Here is a 25,826-nt window from a genome sequence, read left to right on the forward strand (position 1 = left end):
GGTCCGCCACTTCCTGTGATATGTTGTAAAACTAATTAATGTTGTAAAACTAATTGATATTGTAAAACTAATTAATGCATTTGGTGTTTTTTTTTTTCTAATTATACTAGTCTTTCTTCAATTTTGGAACCTTGCATTGTAATAGGATAAAAGAGATTTTATTTTGAACCATTATGATTATAGGATATTCTTTCTTGTGATATTTGTTAACCTTGCATTGTAACAGGATAAAAGAGATTTTATTTTGAAATGTTATGATTATAGGATATTCTTTCTTGTGATATTTTGGAACCTTGCATTGTAACAGGATAAAAGAGATTTTATTTTGAAATGTTATGATTATAGGATATTCTTTCTTGTGATATTTTGGAACCTTGCATTGTAACAGGATAAAAGAGATTTTATTTTGAAATGTTATGATTATAGGATATTCTTTCTCCAATGTGTGCTAAATTAAGGCATCTTGTCAAAATCTGTGACATGTCTTTTGACAGGAATACTGCAATGAAGGCATTATGCATCTTTTCATAGCGGCTTTCTTGCATTCCTCATCATTTTGTCTATGATGCAATGTGAGGATTGCTGATGCAAGGCCGCTTGTGGGTTGCCTGTTAGAAAGACACTGCTTGGACTTTTGACCAGGGCCCTGTTGTACAAAGAATTATGATTGATCAGATCAATCGTAATTCTATGGAAATCCATCAGGGTCATAATTTTTTTCTACAAAAAATTTGCACAATGTCCTTTTTATGCAAAAAGAAGCACAGTGAATTTTCAAGAAAACAATGAATGCATGAATGTACATCACAGCTAGAAAATATTTTTAACAAACATGCATAATAGATGTTGACGTTGCTGGCCGTCCATAGTTGCAATTGATTGGATCAATCGTAACTCTTTGTAGAACAGGGCCCAGGAGTCCCGTCTTACAAAGAGTTGCGATTGATCCAATCATTACTATGGAAAGCCAGCAACATCAACATCTAAAATACACGTTTGTTTTCTAGAAATGACGTATATTCATACATTCACTGCTTTCTTGATAAATCAATATGCTTCCCTTTGTTTTCAATCGACATTGAACAAATTTCCTAAGGAAAAAATTTTGACAATGATGGATTTCCATATATTTGGGATTGATCGGATCAATTGTAACTCTTTGTAAGACGGGGCCCTTTGAGCCTAAAGATAATGTTTGTTCAAATCGTTACCTTTGAATTATACTGACATACATGTAACTAGTATCATCTGGTATCATCTTAAAGTTATAATAGACCAAGCCCTTGAAAATGTATGAATTGTGTGTGACGTTGCAGACTTTACATACATCAAGTTTGGCATGATATTTCTGAATACCGTACATTTTAGTTTCAAATTTATTGTAAAATTAATTATATTTTGTTCTTATTTACCCTGAATCTATTTATTTTTATCTCTCCATTAGTTTTCTTTTTTATATATAGAAGTTTTCAATGTATATGTAGTGGTTTTTGTTTTCATTTCTGACATAAACATTGTGATACATGTACTCAAATTATTCCGAGACATATAAGAAAACCAATATCATGCATATTCTGTGGTACAATTTTTTTTTCTTTGCATGGTCATCGCTTCTGGAGCTCCACGTACAAATTATATGGGAAATACAGAATTGGGTAGTCATGTTAGCATTACCTCTCTTCCTAGCCTCACTTTTGAGTTTATATACACTCAGCAAAAAAAGTTCTTGGACACTTATAAAAGTTAAAATATTCCATATAGATATTTGATTAAAGGCAAATTATTGTATGTCAACATGACCAGACAATATTCCTCTTCCAGTATGACATGACATTTCCATGTGAGCAGTCATGCATGGATGGTTAAATGCTTTAAACAATAGCAATGTCAGTAAAAGAAAATTGCAAGAAATGGAGCACTCAAATGATAATGATCATGGCCATTCTGTAGGCATACATTTAACAATTTCAATAGGTGGTTATCATTCGAATTAAATGCTTAGGGATGCATCATGAGATGCATAATGAGATGGATAATTTGGACACTCATTTTCAAGATGAAGCTTTCCAATCAAGAGCGTGCAAGGGCAATAGGAATGCATTCTTGGCTGTCATGTAGACTAGTGGCTCGATATTTCCAAGTTTCACCAACAACAATTTCAAATTTGAACCAGCGGTATTTGGCTACTGATGAAGTCAGAGACCGCCCTAGGAGTGGTCGACCTAGGATGCTTGCGTTGAGAAGGCGATTTGTCACTGCACCAACTATCGGATCTGAAATTCATTTACTAACTTTGACCTAAAATCCAGTGGAATAGTGATGCATCCAAGTTGGATTACTTTCTCTTCTCTTTTAGAGTGGTATTCGACTTTAAGTTTGCTTCTATCGTTTATTGGATATTTATGCCATATAAACTTTCACAACTGAAAGAATGGCTATGATCATTTTCTTGCAATTTCCTTTTACTGACATTGCTATTGTTTAATGCCTGAAACCAGCCATGCACTGACTGATCCATTCTTGCAATTTTCTTTTACTGACATTGCTATTGTTTAGAGCATATAACCACCCATGCATGACTGTTTACATGAAAATGTCATGCCATACTGGAAGAGGAATATTGTCTGGTCATGATGACATACAATAGTTTACCTTTAATCAAATATCTATATGGAATATTTTAACTTTTATAAGTGTCCAAGAACTTTTTTTGCTGAGTGTACAATACTTTGGGCCAGTATTGAGTGTGGCAAACAAAAGTTTACATGTGAAATATGTGCAGAGGTTTGCACAGCCTAATGGCTACAGATATGATTCCACTAATAATACAATAAATACATGCTATTCTGTTGTCAAATTTCTCTGAAAAGTTTTAGACTATGGTACTTAAATGTTTTTTTTTAATGGAGGTTATTTAGAGATAGAACTACACAAAGGAATGTGTATTATTGATGGTTCATTTTTTGGTTGATAGTCAATGCTAGAAATATTTCTGTCACTGAAATCGTATCATTGAGTCGTCCAGCCGAGTCGAGGTCAAGATGATTTTGGTTTGCAGGTAATATTACTAGGGCCTTTGTTACAAAGAGTTGCAATTGATCCATCCACTCTCAGCTGTGGAAACCAACAACACAAGGCATCGTGGCTCAGTGGGAGAGTAATTGCAATTGATATTAATCATCACATTTCTCTGTAATCCTATCAAAAGTCTACATCCAGTAGTGTACACGGGGGGGGGGGAGGTTACAGGGGATCAAACCCCACCCCCCCCCCTTAAAATTTGTTGATACCCACTCCCCCCCCCCCCCCATTTTTTTTAACAGATTTTTTTTTATTTATGAAATGACATAAGATTTGTTATGAAGCCTTTTTTATTTTTTTTATTTTGATTTTTTGGAGTGGCCTTGTCACTTTCTTTTTTTTGGGGGGGTAGAAAATGCCCCAAAATTGGTGGTGAAGACCTTTAAAAAAATCCTGCATATGCTACTGTCTACATCTCTTTTTAAGGCCAACCATTTGGCCTTCCAAATAATTTATTCACTCATTATTACTGAAATGCCAATTGTTGGTCAAAGCTTTTTCCTAGTGATTCCTTTAGCTTTGTGATTTTTCTTGCCAATGATGCAAAGACCCTACTCAACTTTTCTGTATTAATTTATAAACCTTTTATCTTAGCTTTGTATTGTGTATCCTGAGTTGTAGCTCACAAAGAAGTGTGTCAAATGTATCGTTTGCAGTAGTACTAAAAAGTGCAAATAGTTATGTGTAGTTTGTGAAATATCGGCAATGTTATATTTATTTGCTTTACATTTTTTGAAGAAATGTATGCTTGTAAGAAAGAACCCAGAGGACTTACTGCTAAACACCCTCTTTGAGTGTCACTGTAATGATTGATATATGATCATAAGACATTAGTTTGCCTTCATTTCAATAGGACCTCTTGGTTGCTAAGCTTCTTTGTGGTCTTTAAAAAGAGGTGATGAATGAAAAAGAAGGATTTTTTTTCAATATTTTAAAGAACTAATCATTGAGATTAATTAATCAAATACTAGAATTCATGTATCATTCATAGTAATTTCATGAATATGCCTTATGTTGCTGGTCAATTATTATATTTGATAAACTTGCATGTTGATAAGGTTATCAAAACTTTTATTGTAGATTTTAGATGAATATATTGGATTAACATGATAGGCTATTTTGTTATAGATGTACACAATTTGTTTTATTGTAAAATTAATATATATATAACTACGCATTTTGATTAGCTACACAGTACTCGTATATACAGTATACTGATTCTTTTTAATCAGTTTCAAACTTCAACAAGATTTTATGTATGCCTGTTGATCTCTTGATTTTATAATGAATAAAATGAATAATTTTAATAATTCATTGGGAGTTTCTATTAAGAAATAAGAGAATAGAGAGAGTCGACAGCAAATAGATTATGACAAAGTTGCCTTTGAGAGACTGGAGGATGAGCGGTGAGCAATATATGAAAAGGGGGAAGGGGAGGGAGAGAGACGGACAGTGAGAGTGTGGTGAGATTTTCTAAGACGACTGTAGTGGTAAGAAGGAGAAGGAAGACAACTGAATTAAAGACAGAAAGTGGGACATAGAGAAAGATAAAATAAACACTTAATATTCGGCAATTTTCACGATATATTCAAAGTCTTTGTATCTCCGACCCATATTTTCTCCTTGTTGGCATCACTTGATGAAGTGCTCAAGCCTTGATAGTTTTAGAGCTTTGCAACTTATCTCATCTAGAAAATAGACGAACCATTAATTGGAATTTACCAAAGTTTTACCCCCTTCTCAAATTATAAAATATTGACACTCCTCTTAACTTGCTTGCCCCCTTTTCTCTTTTCTTTCTTCACTCCCTCTCTATTTCTCTCTTACGATATAGCGTTTCATGAAAGGGCTTATCTGACGTCTTGTCCAGTGGTACCATAGTAAAGTGCCAATAAAATTGGTCAGAAAACATGTCAGACAGCAAATGTTCGGGTTTTTTTTTTGGGGGGGGGAATATTTTTGTTTTATTAAAATAGGAAACGCTGCATATGCTCTCACATGCATACTCCTCCCACACGACTCACTTTTTTCGTTAATACTCTCATCAATCAGTTCAAAGCTAAATGCAATAATTTTTTTCTTTTTTTAATAATTTATCGTCCATGCTTTAATACTGAAACATATTTTAAAGACACAAGCAGTGAGCAAAAGCGTAATCTATGTAAAAATTCACAATCAAAATCCTGACAATACTGAATGCAATAACAGAAGGACCAATAATTACAATACATGAAACTGATAGGTAAGAATCCAGGGGACCGATGACTTCAGTTCATATTCAAGGGGACTTAAAGCAAAAAAGGCACACACCCACACAGTTTTAAGGTGACCACTCCCCTTGGTAATTCGTTGATCCCTTGACCTACACATGATGAAGGGTGGATTCACAAACTGTTTTAAGGTTAAACCTCGCTGTTTTTTTTTCTATCATCGTTAAAAAAATGTTCATTTTGCTTCCGCAAACAAAGTTGACGTTTTTATTGTAAATTGTATCTTGATACCCCCCCCCCCTTCCTAATCACCACAGATTAACCACTGGCATTGTCAACTTCACTTTCATGGTTGACGCTCTTTCGTGTGACGATGTCGTTTAGGAACCCGATGTAGAGAATAGCTAGTCGTAGAGTCTCGATTCGAGATAGTCGCTTCTCGTGCTTGAACTTCGGCACCTGGAATTGGTGGTAAAGAAATGATTTAAATGAATTGAATTCATCATCAAATATCATTCTCAATACATTTACATTAACCAGGGCCTACATTAAAAAAGACAATAAGAAAACATTTGGTGATGCAGTCAATAAGGTATACGTTCAATGAAAAGTATACCCGGTTGTTGTATTGTCCGGAGGGTTGTTTTGGGGTTTTTTGTCCGGAAAAAGGCAGCAATTACTAGAACAATGTGATCACTATTACATACATTAATTTTAATGAAATTTCACCAAGCGTAAATATTTACAACTAATTTTGCTCTTTAATGTATGAGTTTTGAGAAAATCCATAGCAAAAGATGACCCCGATCCTACAAGGATTTTTTTTCTTTTTTTGCAAATAATTTTGAGGTGAAAATTTTAAGTCTGCTTCCCAACCATCAAATCATCAATATAATTTTCATTCTCTGCTGCAGCATACTAAGGCAACAAGAGAAACTTTATAACCTCACCTCTTTACGAAGCTTATCAAAGGCGTCGTTAAGACCAAACATCCGCCGTCTTTCTCGGACGTTGGCGGCTTTCCGCTGAGCGACGGTGACGACACGACGTCGAGGTTTCGTGGTTGTCTTTGCTCTGGTTCTCGGCAGTATGTGTGTTTGAAAAGGTGGACGGTGCTCGCTGTTCGACTGAGCCTGATTTGGATACGTTCCGTTCGTTTGGGTGGATACTGCAAAATAAAGAATACATGAAATTCCGGACTAATATATACTTTCACAAGATTGCTAGACATAAAAATGACGAAAGAATAAATAAGAAACGTGTTGAAAATCTCAACTTATTATCGTTGTAGGGACCAGATTTTTGTTGACGTAAACGTGACATAAGATGAAAAATTGCTGGCCATTCATGTTCAATAGTGTATCAGCAATTAACCTTATGTTTCTGTTTGAACGTTAAGATCTTTATAAAAGATTCAAGGATTGAGGGATGGTTCCCCTAACAAAGGAAAAATATTGAAGTGCGTTGCCAAGATAATATTTTGATGGGAGGCAAGACGCCGTTATGCTTATTCCTTTTTTCTCAGTTATACATATATTCTTCATTAGACATAACACACAATCACAGCCCCCCCCCCCATCTGTGAAACCGACCTGGATGTTTTAGAGAATATATCACTTTAAAATATTGTGTAATTCTATAAAATCTCTCTTGAAAAAAATCCACGGCAGGGTCGACATCCCCGCCGCCCCCTTTATTGTAATGAGAGGCATAATTAAGAGCCCACCTATAAGTTGTTGTCGAATGTCTTTTTGTCAAAGATAAGAGACTTGGACATGCATTTCTATTCAAAGGTTTAGTTAACATAGAAGATTAACCTATTACCCTCTCAAAAAAAACTTATGGATGATCCCTCTTAAAAGAATTGATGCGACCAGAACCAAGTCCGATTTTTATACATGTATTTTTCTGTAAAATCTGACTTGAAATTCAATACAGCAGGATGGACTCCCTTTCTTTTTAATGATAGACATATTTAATCAATTTAGAACTCACCTTGTGGATGTTGGTAGTCGTTATGTCCGAAATATGGAACATTTGGCAAGGTCTGGGTGTCCGAATGAGAATAGCCGTTACTGAACGACGAATAGCCTGACGGACCATTCTGGCAACAACTCTGAAATTGTGGTGTGTCACTCAATGTCGGAAAATACTGATGATTAGTTTGATTATTTGGAATATTTAAAGTCTGGTTATTCGTTACCCATTCCGAGTTCTGGAAGAGATATGCCGCCAGTTCGCTGCCCTCGTCGAGCTCCTCGCCGTTGTCAGTTCTGAAATCTCCGTCATCGCCGACGTCCGCCGTCGATAGGATGTCGAGGAGGTGCGCGGTGCTCAGTGGAACGTGATCATATTGATGATGACCGTTGCCGTCTTCGTAACCTATTTTGCTGTTATTGTTGGTAGTTATGTTGCCGTGATCGTAACTGATATTGCAGTGGTCGAAACCGTAATTGACCGCGGGTGTGAGCTCGGCGTATGTAGGTGGCGATGTCGATGGTGATGCGAAGCTGCTATCATTGCTATCGCCGGATGATATTGTATCCATTGTCAAAGAGCTGAAAGTATTTTCGATGATTTGTTCTTGCATGGTATCAGCTAAAATGTTTATTTGATATATATTTTCATTCACAGTGTCATTTTATTTGAAGGTTTGTTTTTTTAATCAGAGTCACCGATATAAAACAACTGAAAAGGCGTTTCGCAAACGAATTCTCAAAACACAACACCGACTAAAATATCTCAAGAAATGGCAAGCATCATTGGTGATGAAATTGAAGAGAAATTTGAATACTAGGTTGCTTTCTCTCTTCGGATTGTCAATGGTTTAAGTTATGACGAACAGTAGCTACAGTTGTGAAAAACAAGAAGACTGAATTCCAGGCAATTTGATTTTTTCTTCAGAATCCTTTATTTTCCCTCAATACTAAAGGGGTCCACAGTAATGAAAATGGAACACATCCGATCGACAAGTTGATAAGATTGAAGGCTCCCGGTATTTATAGCAACTTAAATGAACCCCAATAATTGTTAAGCATAGACGAAAAGGGACGTAAATACGATTTATGTCCATAAAACAAAGTTGTCTTTTTTGAGATCACAAACTTTTAGTCATTTTAAAATTTGATACTAACTTTCGCTTTTTAAAGTCTCTGAATGAAAAAGAACACTTTTGGCCACGCCCTTTCAACCAAATTATAGTCTAGCTTTCAGGCAATATTTTGGTGGTGTTTCTTCTTGTGGTAAACAAATTCAACGTTCCCATTCATAGAATCCAACAGTCACATAACATTACAATAATGGTGTGAAAAAATTAAAACCACATTTTGTTAAGAATGAAATATAAACCTTACTTTTTAGGGACTGCAAAATAACTTTCAAAAGATCAATACAAAAGTTCCTGGACGTCAGAATATCACCAAGCACCCCTTCCTCCAATAAACGCCTTCCACATTATATTGATACAATGTGTAATTAAGGGAATTCTTGGATGTAAAGCCAAGAGGTTGGTCTACATTAGTATATTTGATCGGAAAATACTCTCACTTTTGTTGTTTGCCCAACAAGTGGATTGACAGAGCTTAAACACTTGACTCGCGTGGCCATTGGCGTTTGAAAGTGGTCATTTTTATTTAAACGATTGCCACTTAAATGCTTCAACTGGAGTACCCTTTAGATATTGAAGTAGTTCTGGTATTTGTAAAGATAAGTAAGAGACACCCTTTTAGCGCCTATTCTAACTTTTCTTTTTAATCCTTCCCTGCTTTTCATTGCATCCAAACACACGTAAACACACGCGTCTTCCAACGGAGACATTTTTTTTCTTCTTCTTTTAAATAGTTCAAAGTTGGGGAGTCGTCGAAAATATCCAACTCATCCTCCTTATGAATCATGTTATTAAAGTAGATATTCTGATATTCTCATTTCTATTCTTCTTTTTTATTTTCTTCTCTTACTATTAGTGTCTTAATTTTTCATCTTCGTCTCTTTTTTATCATCATCTTCTTCTTTTTCTCCTCTGTCTTCTCCTCCTTTTCCCTTTTCTTGTTCTTCTTCTTCCTTTTCTTCTTCTTCTTCAAAACCCCAAGTCTTCATTTTTTTCCTCTCTCTCTGCATCCCTGTATCCTCATGTCTTGTCTCATATTTTCCATTTCTTTTCTTTCTTATTATATTTACTCGACCAATGAGTCGAGTGTGAGCATACTGATGCCGAATCGCATTTCTCCTGAATATTGTTTTTCTTTATTTGAGGTGACGCGGTTGGGTCTTGTGTAGGGTTTTAACCCCCTCCCATCTCATCCAACCCCAGCAAAATTAAATAAAACAACAAGAGTATAGATAATGATGATAATATTTTTTGATAGATAAACGGCTCACATACATCACTCTTTCTCCTCACCCCACCCTCATTGGCGGCGGAAGCCAAAAATTTAGGGGGGTCCACCTGAAATTTTGTGATCGACACAGGTAAAAAAAATTGACAAGTAAAAAAAAGGCAATCAACAAAAAAATTAGGGGGGCCGTCCCCCCTCCTCAATGTTAGGGGGGACCTGCTTCCGCCGCCTATATGCCCGCCCTTGATCCCTCCCCTTATTTTTCCCTCATATTTTCTTCACTTCCCAGCACTGGCTTTACGTCCTATCCGACACGCGACTAACCACCCACCTGTTACACGCTCGTGCTAATTGCTTCATCCACGCGAGCTTTGTCTCTCCCATTCCTCAAAAAACAATTCCAGATTGTGGTATCGCAAGAATAAATTTACTTGGTGCATACCTATAATCCTGATACCTTCCTTGTCAATATTAGCACGTTCTGTAAACAGTCAGCATTGTTTAATTTCGTCTTTTTTTGCTTTATGTTGCGATTCGGACTTGCTCATGGTGACTTCGGTAACATTTGGCGAGATTTTTATTCGTCAGTTCCTTACGATAGAGAACGATGAGGCACGAAATTACCTTTTTTAGTTGGTTCATTCTATCACAAATTAACTTTTTTGTTGTGGCTTTAAGAGTTTTCTCAATATTTTAATTCTTTATTTTGTTCAATTGGCTTTACGTAATTATAGCAAATCAAACAAGCTTTTTTTCTGAAGAAAATTCTCACCAAAGACGCATTGTCGATTTTTAGTTATCATTACATTCTATTCTTACATTAATTCCATCTATTTATGGTGGAAACTCATCTGGTTTCCATGAAATTTATTAATTGAGTTTTTACATAAATTGGGAATAAGATGTTTCCGAAAAGTGTTTCTAAGATGTTTCTTTTGTAAAATGACTATGCTTATTTTCATTCGTGGTTTGGTCAACATAATTTGTGTTGAATGTATTTTTTTTCTTTTGCCAAAAAACTTCCTGCGATCAGAGCTTCTTACTTTGATTCACAAATCACTGTGTTCAGTGTTCAGTACTAACGAAACATGTTCATTACAATTATTTGATGTAACTTTTGGCAAACCAGGGAATTATTATTGCTCGATGACGTCGTTTTCTTCTAGATTAACATCGGTAACGCTTCTATATTTAAAGGAGAATGAAACCTATGGGACAAGATAGATTGAATGTGTGAAAAACAGAAAAATCAAAGAACCGGATCAACGAAAATTTGAGAAAATCGGACAAATAATGAGAAAGATATAAGCATTCGAATACTGCAATCACTAATGCTATGGAAACCCTCAAATTGGCAATGCGACAAAGATATGATGTCACTTGTGAACAACTCTCCCCATTACTTTAGTATAATTCACTTTAATTGCCTCTTTTATCACATCTATCAGAAGATCATGTGTTCTTGGAGGGCATCTAATACAGATTTTTAAAGAATGCATCATGGATAAAGAGTTTGTATCTCCATAAGAAAAAGCAAATAGAGAAATTTTGAGGGTATTTTATAGTCCATCAACGTGAAAGTTGTTCACATGTGACATCACACATCCTTGTTGCATTGCCAATTGGAGGATATCCAAAGCATTAGTGATTGCAATATTCAAATTCTCATAACTTTCTCATTATTTTTCCGATTTTTCTCAAACTTTCTTTGCTGTTATTCTTTGATTTTTCAGTTTCGACATAAGCCTACTTGTTCCAAAGGTTTCATTCCCCTTTAATTTCTTCCTTGCTCTTATTTCTTTTCCCCTATTTTTTTTTTGTAAATCATAATGACTAATCATCTTTTGCACACCCTTCCCCCCTTGTAGCGCCATCACCGAGTAATATTTTTTTCATTCATTGATTATTGAGATTTTTACAAAGGTGTTTTCGATACGCACTTGTTGCCACCAGTGCAATCAATATAAGGTGCTTGTTGAAAACTTTGCACAGAACGACATAATCTTAATAAAAGAAATAAACGTTCATTTCCTTTCCTTTTCATAAATCTGACGGGACCACACGCTAGACTTAAAGTAAACATGCCCCCTTTGAAGAATAATCTTACAATTGTTTTCCCCGCCCCCTTCGCGCGCCGTGAAGGGCTAACACAAACAGACGGTTAGCAACGTTTACGTGCGAAAAGTTAATGGATTTGAAACAAAAGCAGCCCGTCGCATGTTCAGTTTTATTTTTCTCCCTTTTACGATCGAGGTTCTATAAGCACGACTTTTGATCATACATAACTCTTTAACAACAAAGTCCCTTGTCAAATCCTTTTTGAAACTTTTCATTGAACAATGACGATTTTCTTAACAAAAAAACAAAACAAAAGTTTAACAAGTAGCGTACTGCAGCGTAACTGTAACAAATATTGTCATTTTTCAATGTTATATAGACTGCTCATATCCAAGACCTATCTAAGTTCCAAATGGGATGTGGGCGGGTAGCAACCATTCTAAATGAGAAAGTAGGAATTGGAATCATAGTCTTTAAATGAAGAACAGTCATTTATGTGATATTTTAATAAAAACTCTTGTCATTTGTGAATTTTCAAAATTGAACCTTAACTGTCCCCAAATCCCTCGAAACACCTGATTAGGGTAAACACACATGAAGTCGGAAAAAAGTGAGCATTCGTGGCCCCCAAAATATATATATTTTTTTAATATTTGTGAACTCCTTGTCATTTTGATCAAAAAGTGTCAATTTCTGATCTAAGCCCTCTAAAACAGATATTTCCATTCATAACCATAAAATAATAAACGACATTCCTCATAAATTGGCAAATCATCATATATGCAATGCAATGAATGCATCATAGTAATAATTAAGCTTTTCAATATTGTGATCCTGTTCAACCCTTCCGTCCATCGGCCAAACAATTATCCTGCACTGTTAAAAATACTAGTAATTTTACAAATAAAAATAGTATTTTTTAAACAGACGATGTCGTACTTCAACAAACCAAACGATAGGCCTATAATGTAGAATTACAAGCTAAATACATGTAAAACAAAGTAATAATATTTGTAAAAAGAAATTTCAACGAACTATCTTGTTTTCGTATATGTAAATTAACGGCAATTTTCAGGTTAAATGAATGTTAAGATGGTGGGGAGGGTGTTATAGATTTTTTGGGTGCATTTTACAGCCCATCGTAATTTTACAATTCATACTGTTTATGAGTCCCAGCTGCCAGTAATCAGTTTTACGGTTTTATTCTTAACAGTCACGGTGTACACGAATCAAATAGCCAATCAATTTACAAATCCTCCCATCGCAGTCTCGTTCTCCAGCAAAACTACGACTTCGAAACGACTGCGTTACGCTGGGAATCCAGAAGAGTTACACCTGGAGTATTACACTCGTTCACTACCATTTGACACCACTTAAGGATGGTAGTGTCAGCCATTCAATCAGTCGCCAGATTCGATCAATTAATAAACACATTCAGCGATTCAAAAATCCAATCAATCTGCTAATTAACTGACAATCAATTGATGTTCAGGAGACCCCCCCAAAAAAAAAAATATATAAATATATATATATATATATATAATAAATGATAATAACAATATGAATATATATATAAATGAATAATAATAATAAAGCAACCATCCATTAGGTTATCAGTCAATCAGTTCATCAATCAACAATCAAACAACTATAACCCAAGCAACCATCCATCAATCAATCAACCAATTAGTCAGTCAATCAATCAATCAATCAGTCAATCGATCAGTCAATGAGTCAATCATGTTATTAGTCGATCAATAAAAATTACAATCAATCATCAGTCAATCCATAAATTTGTCCATCCATCAATCAATCAATCAAACAAACAATCAGTCAATTCAGTAATCATTACAAAAATCAAATCGTCTAGCAATCAATATGCAATTGAAAAATCAATCTATCAATGAATTAATCTACCAATAAATTAATCAGTTACCAAAATAGCCCCCCACACACAAAAAAAAAAGAAATAATAATAAATGAATAAATAATTAAAGTTTAAAACACACACGAATCCATCACATTGATAGTACTGTGGACTAATTTATTCTTAGGCGCAAGCACTCGCCGTAACAAACTACTAGTGTATTGCTTGTATTTCATAATATAAAACTAAACTTTATACAAATATAAAAAATACATATCAATCTAATTGTTCATATATTTAAAAAGACATTCCAGCTTTATCAAACTGCTAGCTTAATATATGTAATACGCCAAATATTGCCTTTATGTTTGTTTGAGACCGTCATCTAATTTATATGGCTAGAAGGTGTAGATATATCAGACATATAGTTTTCACTTTCATGATATCATTAATAATCCTCATAAACGTAGTATGACTGTAAAAGGATGCCATGTAAATATGTTATGAATAACGTTGGATAGCCTAACATAATACCTATTTATGTTCATCTAGCATCATGAAAATCTGAATTTTAACATGTTTTAACATGTTTTTCAACTTGTAGGTGCACCGACACAAGATTCATAATCATCTTTATCTTTTGTTGAGAAACATCTCATCTGGCCTGGACCAAGCAAACATTCCCTTTTAAAATTCAGTCAACAAACGTGGAATAAAACATTCTTTCAACATTAGAAGGTCAAAAAAGTGATAGTGAGTTCTTATAAAAATAGAAAATATAAATCTATAGTAATTATGATAAATTATGATAAACTAATTAAGTGCTTTAAATGATAATAATTATTATTATCATTATTTTACTGCAAAAAAACTACAGGAGTAGTAAAAAAAGACAAACACCGAGGTCATACCTCACTTTACTAAAACTTTATAGCTTATTTCGTTAAGCTGAAAATATTACCAGTTTCTATGCACAGAATATGAGTAAAAGCATTTGTAAAAAAAAATTATTGGATAGTGGACTTCACAACATAATTTCTACCATGGCAAGTTTGTTGCCATATTATACAGAACTCAAAATTATCATTTTGGTCATGACTTTTACACAAACAGCATTTTACAACTTCAGTTTGAATGACTACCTCAACTTATCTTAGCAATACATCAGAGAATTACAATTGACAACTAAGAGAGATGAAGTAAAAACTAGGTTGCATACAAAAATACAAGCAGACCATCTATTTTGAGTTGCAGTATGGGGTATATTGCACACATTTTAATCTTAATGGGAGATAGCTTTCCCCAAAAACATAATCAAGCATGATTTGGTTTATAATATATTATGAAATGGTGGTATCGATCCTAATCATTTGATTGGCCAGATCTCATCATGTGACCACCTTTTTAAAAAATGTTTTTGTTTGCCTAACAACAAAAGCACCTTTCCAGTGGCTAATGGGTGCTTTCAGCAGTCCCAGAGGTACCGGTCAAAATGTGTTCTTATTGGAACAATGGAAAATGGCACTCTTTTTTTAAAATTTGCATTCAGCATGTCTACTCTGCTTGTCAGGGGAGCGTTTCATGAAAGGACTTGTCGGACGTTTTATCCGACAAGTCCCGTTTTATCCTACAGTTACTATAGTAACAGTGCCTCTCGGCCAATCAGAATCAAGGAAAGATGTCAGATCTGACAACTTGTCAGACAAAAATGTTGATGAAACGGTCCCCTGATCTCAGTTCTCAGTATTCATTGTTCTATCACACTCAATGATTATATTGACCTAATCTTGCTCATCACTCAAAGTATATTAAAATTGGTTATGTAATTTGTCCCCATAAAAAGGAAATATACTTTTAAAAGCAATTATCTTCTATTGAAAAAAAAGTGAAACTTTCAGACAACTTCAATTGAACTAGATATCTAAATTGTTTTCTTCTTCCCTTATTTACTATTATCTGGTCAAGAGAGGGCGCTATAATAGTTATTTCAGCAGAGCCATTGATAGAAAGAGTTCGGCCAACCCAGCTTCAATGGGTTACCAACATGGCGCAATTTCTTTTGAATTGGGCTTGCCCAGCTAATCATTATGCACCATGTTGGTAATCCACTGAAACCGGGTCAGCCAAACTCTCTATTAGTAGCTCTGTATTTCAGCTATGATAAGATATTGCATTTCATCAATTATTAAGACATTCCATGATTACACCAAAAATATTGAGCTAATGAACTGGTAACAAAACATAAAAATATGTACGTATTGGGCATATTTCAATGTACTAAAATCTAAATTCTCAGTGAGGATATTAGGATAATGAGATAAAATATGGTGTAGTATAATATATTAATTGCATGGATACCTAAAAAATAACACACGACAGTAACAATACTTTTTTTCCTTTCTGTAAAGGCAAGGCAAGCAAATTTCTAAAATTCCCGAGTCTACAAACTTCAATATAGCCTATCACAGTTTACAAAAACTCATTAAACTGTAAAAAGTAAATATTTGCAGCAGAATTCTCTTCCACAGAGTTTGAAAACCCAGACTTCAGGGACCACCTCCAGGGGCACACCTGAAAACACAACTATGCCAATTTTTGAGTGGCAATAATTATGATCATTCTAAAACCAACATTGGGAAACATGTGTGAATCCACTCATTCAATGAACGAGGTTATGATATAACCTTGTTCTCAGTTACATCTCTATGTGTGGCAAAATAAGGTTGACAATGTTTGGATTATTTTCTCTTTTTCTTTTGGACAAATGCTTCATTTTTGTACACTGTCAGTTTCCACTACAGCTTTTCATATTATAACTTGGCTCTTAAGTATATTTGATTCTTTAAATTATTTTTTCTTTATTACAAATAGAGCTTGAAAAATGAAAATTTTCTTGCCATATTACTTTCCAACAATAGAGGGCATACACAAAAATATGCCCAAAATTCAAATTTTTGAGCGCTTTGGTCTATACAAAACTTGTTCTAAATTACTATTGAAAATTGAGTTGCAACTGTATGGAAATTAATAACTTTGGTCACAAAAAAGTTGTCAATTTCAAGCTATATATACCAAACAGACTATTCAAAATTCACAAAGTAACACAATTGGACTTACAACATATGCTGCTCAAATGTCTTTGCACGTATAACACTATCGAAGTTGTCTATCTAATGGATATAAAAACACATTTTTGAGAAAGACCTAGTAGAATAAGGAGGCAACAATAACGGATTAGTTGAATGTGACTGGTCTGATGTCATCCTCAAAGAAATTCTTGACCGTTCTCTTGGAAACAAACCTACCCTGGATGTCTGCGGTCCCGGCCGGGAGGAGGGACAGGTAGACAGGTGTGTCTGCCCCCTGGTCTGGGGTGATCCTACTATTGGCATCATCACCGGTGTGGTGAGCTGTCATGTTTGTCACAACGTAGCCAGGACAACACTGTCAAAAGAAGAAGGCACAAAGGAAAAATATTATGTTCAGATGATATTGACAACGGTCATAAAACATTCCGCAGAACAGGGGAAAAAATATCTAGTAATTATCCAGGACAAATGACCATAAACATACAGTTATTACATAAATCACTAACAGTGGAGATATAATATTTCAGCTCATTTGGCTCTCAAATCATTTATAATTGTCAAGGAAGTATAAATAGATGATTTACTTCACAATCAATGAATCAGGAAAGAGCACAGTAAACATAAGAAACATACAACTTAATAAAAATCATGACACTTTTGACTTCCCATAATTTTAGCACAGAGTTAGACCATAGTCTAAATTAAACCCGACTTCAGAATCGTAGCAGGATTCTGATACCTGCTAAGAGGTGTTGAACAAACGTTTGATAAGGTGCCTTTAAGGTAGCAGTGCAAACCCTTTGACTCTGACAGAAAGTGGTCTGAATATGCAGCCTAAGGTCCCTACCACTGATTTTATGTGTAGAAGGTCCCTCAAGAGCAAGTTGTGTTTGTGCTAGTCTTATGTGAAGATGAACATTTTGATCAGGGTCTGTGCCTGCAGACTAAGCTACCTTAGTCACATTTCATTCACAGAGCAAGAGCTACTTACACAATTGATGAGAACATCTTTCTTGCTTGGATCCTTCCTCACCATCTCACCCTGCACCTTGGTGAGGGCCACCACTCCAAGTTTGCTGGTTCCGTAAGAAAAATCCAGCCAGCCCTTCGTCCATGGCTCTCCCTCTTTCATTGCTCTGCAAAAAAAAATCAAATATAGAATGAAAATACAAATATCTATTTAAAATGTTCTGTGCATAACAGAATTGTGTGAATTGAGAAGACATACTTCTATGGTAGTTTGATGTGCAAATCCGTCAGCTTGAGGAATGTGGTCTGCAGCCTAGCCTACACTTGAAGCCTAAATGTCCTGACAGGGGACTAGTGTATTGAAGAGCTGAAAAAACATTATGCCTATATTCTCGTCTTGTTAAGGCCCCGGTCAAGACTTATATCTGAATTTTGAACCAAAGAATGCACTTCCCGAAGGACAACTGCAGCAGAATGCCATTGTAATATACCCACACGGCAACCCTGAAATTCATCTAATAACAAAAATGCAATAAGTTGCCTACTCACTCAATGAATTCATTCATGAGGCCTGTCACGCCCTCCTCGGTCGAAACATCACGAAAGCGCTGTTGCAGTTCTTCGCTGATGTTGTAGAAGGTCCTGGCAGCAACCAGGCTGGCTAGGTGGACAATCCTAAACAAAAATGGAAAAAACTATTAACCTGATTGTCAGAACTGAAAGGAGAAATCACCACTTGGTCTACTTCCACTTTGTGTACAATTTTTTGTCGCTTTTGACAAAGTCTAATCCTATTTCAGCTATAACTACATTGCCTACTGACCACTTGGTCTCATTGCCAGTGGCGTACCTAGGTTTTTCCACAGGGGAGGCAAATCGTCCGCATAAAATGTGACCCCCCCCCCAAAAAAAAAAAGAAGGTCTTCAGCCAGAAATAAAGGATTTCGTGCCAGGAAAAAAATTGACAAGCAAAAAAAAATTCACAGCAGAAAAAAATTGGCAAGCAATAAAAAAAAAGGTCTTCAACGTCTTGTCGGGGGGAGGGGGGCAGGGATAGGTCCCATGCATGGGTTGTGGGGGGCAGTCTGTCCCCCCTGCTTCCCCCGTAGGTATGCTAGTGCTCATTGCTATTTATCCCATGTTTTACCATTTTCTCTATTCTCCAATTAGGCTATTAAAACCCAATTCATCTACATAATGTAGTATCCTATATTCTATATGATTACATTGATTGTTTATGAACAAAATTTCATTTGAAAAAGCAAAGTATAAAGCAATAGGAAACAAAGTATAAAGCAAAAGGAAACAAAAAATTGGAAAATAGATTATCTGCATATTAGATAGCATTATAGTAACAAAGCAAGTAATGGTTAGAACAAATGGTGATCAAACCAAATTAAGAGTAGACCAAGTGGGTTTAACCATGATGGTGTGAGACAATAAAATAATAAGACAATCTGCTTATTGACCAAGTGGGTAGAAACCACAGAGAATGGATGATTCCAATTTACAAGCCTATCAATGGAAGTTTGATGTAATTTCAGTCTGTGAGTTAAAATTACACTATTATGCAACATGCTTGGCAACTAAAGTCTTATTCCTACTTTAATGTTGCAAACAATTGATAAAACACCATGAAATGAAAAGCAATATTGCAATTCAATACATCTTTATAAAAACATAAAAAAGTAAATCTCTGCCAAAAAACAGTACAATGACTTCACACTCAGAAAGAATGTTGTTTCATTATAAGTCATATCTGGATATCAATGTAGGTTTTTTTTAAACTTCTTAAGCACTGAACTGAATCTCAAGAGGAATTGTTCTTATCTTACCTTCCACCATCTCTGATGATAGGGAGGAATGTATTAGTCATCAAAAGGACACCATGGTAGTTGGTTTTGATTGATCCGACAGCTTGCTCTGCCATAGGTTTATCATCCTGCACAAAGTAACGGACGAGATAAAAACCCTTTAGATATGTGAAACATAATTATGCTTTTCACAGTGCACATATTTTCCTTGATCCCCGGAAAATTGGTGGGGCTAAGAGGAGGTGGGGGGGGTCTCCTCTCTTAGGCCCACCAATTTCCCGGGGTCAAGCTTAGCCAGTCATCATCCCCGTATAGCTTCCTGTATGAGCTGCCAATTAAAGGTATTACTCCATCAAGTATCAAGCCCACTTCGATTTCACACTACATTTTGGCAAAATGGACTAGCACGGTAAATAGTACTATCTGGCCCTGCAAAAAAGCAGGGTTATCCGGCTTGTTGTGGTGCTAACACCACAATTGCGGAGCTAAGTGTGAAACGAAACCAGGCTAAGGAAAAGTGGGGCTAAGCAATTTAGCCAATCACTGAAGTCAAATTTCATGTTAATTACGCTCTGTGTGGCAAAATTATCAATATTCATGAGCTGTGCGATAGTCCTGGTTTAAAGTGTCAATCCCGGCTGAGCAAAAAGTATGGGGCTAAGAGAGACAGTGTGAAAATAAAAATACTATGGGGTTAAGGAAATGCAGTGTGAAAAGCATAATGATTTCCTAACTCCTAAAGCTGTTATAGTTACTTACAAACAAATCTATGAATGGCTGGTGGCCAAGGCCTGCATTTCCTTGCAGTGGAATTATCTAGGACTAATTCATTTAGCACAAGAACATTTCACCAATCATGTGTAGAGACGAGCACTAATTTTATGAACACTTCCTTTAATCTAAAGTGTATGCTGTAGGAACACAGCCTCTACTATAACAATAGACATTCCCCTCCTTGGATACAAGATGTTCTATTATGTTAACCTTAAAGGGGAATGAAACCTTTGGAACAAATAGGCTTGTGTAGAAACAGAAAAATCAAAGAATAAGAATAAAGAAAGTTTGAGAAAAATCGGACAAATAATGAGAAAGTTATGAGCATTTGAATATTGCAATCACTAATGCTATGGAGATCCTCCTATTGGCAATGCAACAAGGATGTGTGATGTCACTGATGAACAACTTTCCCTTTGGTGGACTATAAAATACCCTCAAAATGTCTCTTTTTGCTTTTTCTTATAATGATACAAACTCTTTATCCATGATTTATTCTTAAAAAATATGTATTACATGCCCTCATGTAGAAAGAACACATGATCTATGGATAGATGTGATAAAAGAGGCAATTCAAGTGAAATATATAATAAAGTAATGGGGAGAGTTGTTCACAAGTGACATCACACATCTTTGTCGCATTGCCAATTTGCTATCTCCATAGCATTAGTGATTGCAATATTCAAATGCTCATAACTTTCTCATTATTTGTCCGATTTTTCTCAAACTTTCGTTGATCTGTTTCTTTGATTTTTCTGTTTTCACACAAGCTATCTTGTAATGGAGCGTAAGTGGAGCGTTGTGGCCCAGTGGATAAGTCTTCTGTCTTTGAAACAGAGGGCCGTGGGTTCGAATCCCAGCCATGGCGTAATTTCCTTCAGCAAGAAATTTATCCACACTGTGCTGCACTCGACCCAGGTGAGGTGAATGGGTACCCGGCAGGATTAACTCCTTGAATGCATGAGCGCTGAGAGGCAGCTCGAGCTAAAGCTGGGGTAATAATAATAATAACAATGCGCCTCGGAATAGAATATTTCTAGATAGATGGCGCTATATAAATGCCTATTATTATTATTATTATCTTGTTCCAATGGTTTCATTCTCCTTTAAGCTGCTGCATTGGGCAATTTATAGGGATCTATTATAATATGATGCCTTGCTCATTGATGCTTGGTAATGACATTGTGATAAGGCACAGGGTGTATAGAAGCTAAGACACATTTTAGTAGGAGTTGTTATGAGTCAATTGGATGATTTGGATCCACGGCTGAATGCATACCAGCCTGAGGAAGCACCATACCCCGGCAGCTACACTACAGCTACATGTAGGATTCAGATAGACCAAAAGCTTCAGTCTCTGTATTTTGGTTGTTCCGCTGAACTACGTTGGCTCCACTCACCATACATAGACTGAAGAGGTTGGGGGGTCCGTGGCTACAGACAACGTATAGTGAACTAGCGTTTTATAGATCGCGATTTAAAACTGTTTTTTGAGCGAAATTTAATGATATACATTCAGGGAAATACAAATAATTTAAGTAATTGCATACCTTGGACCGGAGTTATTGAAAAAAAAATCCACTGGTTGATTGAGAAATCTGTCATCTAAGACATTTTCTCCTGACCTGATGGTTTTTCTTGCAAGTTGCCATCTTGAATGACGTCATTATCGTTAATGTCTCGATATCTCGCGATTATAACTATTATCGTTTGTCTTCGTGAGTGTATCGTATCGTATTATTGCCTTGTAGGTGTGCTGGTGGAATGCAATATCGATATCACATTCGTATATTGTTGACGCCCTCTCCGTTCGTTTGTAAATATTTCATAGTTTGGCTGCCTTAATTTGGATCGATTAGCTGTGCATTTCCCAACTAAACATCGGTAAAGTATAATTTTCATGCATTTTCATCTGTATCGTTTAAAGTATTTTAAAATTGAATAATTAAATATTTTTAATTTGTAGTTAACATATTCTTAGATTGTAACCTCGATGTGTTATATAACCCCAAACTTTGGACTCTGGTCGGACAAAAGTGCTGGTGTTATAACAAATGGGAGCCCACACGGACACTTTACCGTCGGTGAATGGGGATTACAGTAAAATGTCAGAAATTGTTGAATAAATCCCCAGAAACGACGGTTATTCCTGTCTAGGATTCAGAGTGCTCTGACAACGGCACCTCACTTCATCTAGTTCGAGTTCTATTCAAGGCCTTCATCAAACTTCGAGATCCATAGCTGTAGGTTAGATTAGTGCATAGGTTATCGTAGACGTAGTTAACAGTTTAAGTCAATAGGCCACGATACAATACATGAGTACAGTCATGACTCCCAGATACAAACCTTATACAAGATTCCTGCATTGTTGACCAGGATGTCCACACCACCTTGTTCAGCCTTGATATCATCTCGAAGCTTCTCCATACTGCTAACATCGTCCACATCAAGGAGATGGAATCTAGGATTAAGGCCTTCTTTCTTCAAGACTTCTACGGCCTGCATTCCTCGCTCCTCATTCCTTGCCGTCAAATATACTGCTCCATTCTCACCAAAATGCTTGCAGAAAGCTCGGACGATGGCGAGACCAACTCCAGAGTTGCTTCCAGTTACCTGTTGCCAGAATGGGAAAAAAAACAATAATTTCAGTCACTTTCTACTGTACTGACTACTGATAAAATTAAACCTATAATGATTTACAAAGCTCATTTAAAAAATACACACAAAAGTCACAAGTAAGAGTAAATATACAGTCTTAATTTAAATCTAAATTACAAATTTACACTATCTTGCATATTCATGATTTAAAAAATGAGTAATGGTTTAAAAACCACTAGAGGTTACTTTCTAAAATGGGCATATATGTTTCGATTGATTGCAATTTGCAATAGCATGTGTATGGTCAGTTCCCCCATGTCTGCGCGGTCTCCCAAGTCTGCGCACCCGCGTATCTGCGCGATTTTAGTTACAGAAGATACGCGACGTGCACGAACTTTACACATGCACTACATAGACAGGTATTCATAAAAAATCCGACTCAAAATGGTGGAAAAATAATGAATTCAGGGCATTTCATGTGACAGCCTCAAAATACAGCTTTTGTCATCAAAATCCTCGAATCGTGTGCAAAGTGAATGAGTGCGCAGACGTGGGGTACCATTTTTTTTTTCAATCTGAAAATGACTGCCCGAGATTTTTTCCAAGAAAATTATATATTTCTTTCAAATTTTTATGAGATATTTGGCACACTAACCCATTATGATGTAAGGAACATTATCAACTGAAAGATTTTGTGAAATAAGAAGAAATTCATGTTAAATCTTAACTCAAATTGTTAGGTGCGCAGACTTGGGGCCCACCATCATACCTTAAACATTCACTTAAATTTGAAAGTTTTAGTGAGGTTTGTAATATTTTTCAATTGCTTCGCATAATAATAAACCTGAGTTTATATTGCAATTCGAATTCAGCATCACAAGATATCATACATTAACAAGTTTACTTACAACTGCTACTTTTGGAGACATTTTGTTCAGTTAGTCTCGATCACTCCTGTACCAATGAGGTCCAAATACATTGACATACATGTGTGGTTTCGATAGGCGCGGCTCACGATGACGGTGCACAAAATCGAAATCAAAACAGAAAACACAGCTGTAGAAGATGTATGGTACGCTAAAATACCTCAAAAATTGCAAATATACATTGCAAGAAAAGCATATTTTTTATTCAATTTGTCCATAAAGTTGGATAGCTCCTTTTCCAATTGTGCATTAAATATTTCAAAACTTGTTAATTTTCTGCTTTTCATGTGCAATATAATATTTTGAAATAACAATAATCTTATAGATCAATTACTCTGAGGAGCTTATCCAAGGGGCTTACCATAATCTCCGTGAGAAAGTAAAAGTGGGCGGCGCCTTGTGTGGGCGTGGCGTGGGTTTTCTGGGGAATAAGGGACGGGGCCAGAGTTAAATGGGGTGTAATTATGAATGTGACTTGTGTCAGGGTTTAACATGTTCAGGAGAGGCATAATTTCTGAATAATATCAATGAACTACAAAAAAAGATGAATTGAATCAAATCAATGTCTGTCCAAAACAAGAAATTATGGCTTGAATAAAATAAGAGTGAACATTGAAAAAAATATTGGTCAATTAAATTAAGGTTTTAAGCGATTTAGGGCTTAGAATATTACCAGTCTCACCAATTATACAGCACAAAAACATGATATATGTCCATGTGCCTTTGAATTAATACATTTTATTCCATTATCTCCTCTTCTTTGAACAATTTTGCTTGCTGCATCATTTTTTTTTTTTCAAATAAAATGTATACTTGTCAGCTTTTGCTTTGAAATCCCCCCCCCCTCACCCCCTTATCAGTTAACTTTTTGTTGGTCTCTCTCTCTCCACATATATATATATACATATAAATATAATCCTCTTGCTTATTTTCATCTCCTTTTCTGCCTTCTTTCTGTTCTTCTTAATTTCCATTCTCCCTCTCATTTTGTGTCTCTCTCTCTTGCTTCCTATCCCTTTTACCCTTCTCCTACTACATCCACTCTCTCTCCTATTTATTTTATTTTCCACTCATCTGGAGGATGGCCCTCTTTGGCATCAGGCTGTTCTGAGGGCCCCCCCCCCTTCTCTCTCTCTCACTTCCTTCCCTTCATATTCTTCTTCATTTTCATCTCCTTCTGGATTCTGGTTCTTCCTCTCATTGTTTTCATGCTCTCCTGCAAAATCATTATTGTTTTTTTAATTACATTAGACATATTTTAATAAGTTTTCCCGTATTTTGTAATTCCTTTCATAAAATAAGAAACACATTGCAAAATACACACAGTAAATGCTGATATAAAATCAGTATTTTATTTCTCTCTGTCATAAAAACTATTTCAGTATTTTCTTAAATGCTAATAAAACTATTAAAGGACAAGTCCACCCCAACAAAAACTTGATTTGAATAAAAAGATAAAAATTCAACAAACAAAACACTGAAAATTTCATCAAAATCGGATGTAAAATAAGAAAGTTATGGCATTTCAAAGATTCGCTTTTTTTCAACAAAATAGTTATATGAACGAGCCAGTTACATCCAAATGAGAGAGTTGATGACATCACTCACTCACTCACTCACTATTTCTTTTGTATTTTATTATATGAAATATGAAATATTTGTATTTTCTCATCATTGTCATGTGAAATGAAGTTTCATTCCTCCCTGAACACGTGAAATTCCATTATTTTAACATTTTGTGCTTCAGGCAAGGAGGTCCTAATCGTCAAATTCGTAAAAATTAAAATATTGTATAATTCAAACAATAAAAAACAAAAGAAATAGTGAGTGAGTGACATCGACTCTCTCATTTGGATGTAACTGGCTCGTTCATATAACTATTTTGTTGAAAATAAGCAAAACTTTGAAATGTCATAACTTTCTTATTTTACATCCGATTTTGATGAAATTTTCAGCATTGTGCTTGTCTGATTTTTCTCTATTGATTCAAATACAAAATTTTCTGAGGTGGACTTGACCTTTAAGTAAAAATCAGCCAGTTGGAATGAGAAAATAGTCTTTGAAAGCATCATTAAACAAATCAATATGAGTTATACAAAGTTCTGA

The 25,826-nt window shown here is 35.5% G+C and overlaps 2 protein-coding genes across 2 annotated transcripts; both read right to left on the reverse strand.

The window, feature by feature from the left end:
• Window positions 1-5,609: 5,609 nt before the first annotated feature.
• On the reverse strand, window positions 5,610-7,885 carry LOC121425862 (protein dimmed-like). Its single transcript, XM_041621943.1, has 3 exons — window positions 7,287-7,885; window positions 6,242-6,459; window positions 5,610-5,750 (listed from the first exon to the last, which is right to left on the reverse strand). The coding sequence occupies exons 1-3, from the start codon at window positions 7,879-7,881 to the stop codon at window positions 5,610-5,612; spliced, it is 954 nt and encodes a 317-aa protein (XP_041477877.1). The 5' UTR covers window positions 7,882-7,885.
• Window positions 7,886-16,448: 8,563 nt separating this feature from the next.
• LOC121426316 (carbonyl reductase [NADPH] 1-like) lies at window positions 16,449-23,824 on the reverse strand. Its single transcript, XM_041622570.1, has 6 exons — window positions 23,703-23,824; window positions 22,543-22,809; window positions 19,444-19,550; window positions 18,158-18,283; window positions 17,631-17,775; window positions 16,449-16,994 (listed from the first exon to the last, which is right to left on the reverse strand). Exons 1-6 carry the CDS (start codon window positions 23,721-23,723, stop codon window positions 16,785-16,787), a joined length of 876 nt encoding a protein of 291 aa, XP_041478504.1. The 5' UTR covers window positions 23,724-23,824; the 3' UTR covers window positions 16,449-16,784.
• Window positions 23,825-25,826: the final 2,002 nt, after the last annotated feature.

The sequence above is a fragment of the Lytechinus variegatus genome, chromosome 13 (assembly GCF_018143015.1).
Source record: "Lytechinus variegatus isolate NC3 chromosome 13, Lvar_3.0, whole genome shotgun sequence".
NCBI lineage: Eukaryota > Metazoa > Echinodermata > Echinoidea > Temnopleuroida > Toxopneustidae > Lytechinus > Lytechinus variegatus.

Bases quoted from the DNA above. Each gene is read 5' to 3' on its own strand.
- LOC121426316 (XM_041622570.1), bottom strand. From the start codon at position 23,723: ATGTCTCCAAAAGTAGCAGTT. The intron at 17,776-18,157 runs GTGAGTAGGCAA...TTTTTTTTGCAG, and splicing joins CTCATGAATGAATTCATTGA to AGCAATGAAAGAGGGAGAGC. The intron at 16,995-17,630 runs GTAAGTAGCTCT...TTCTTTTGACAG, and splicing joins AAGATGTTCTCATCAATTGT to TGTTGTCCTGGCTACGTTGT.
- LOC121425862 (XM_041621943.1), bottom strand. From the start codon at position 7,881: ATGCAAGAACAAATCATCGAAAATACTTTCAGCTCTTTGACAATGGAT. The intron at 6,460-7,286 runs GTGAGTTCTAAA...TTTATTTTGCAG, and splicing joins CGACTACCAACATCCACAAG to TATCCACCCAAACGAACGGA. The intron at 5,751-6,241 runs GTGAGGTTATAA...CACCAATTCCAG, and splicing joins TTGATAAGCTTCGTAAAGAG to GTGCCGAAGTTCAAGCACGA.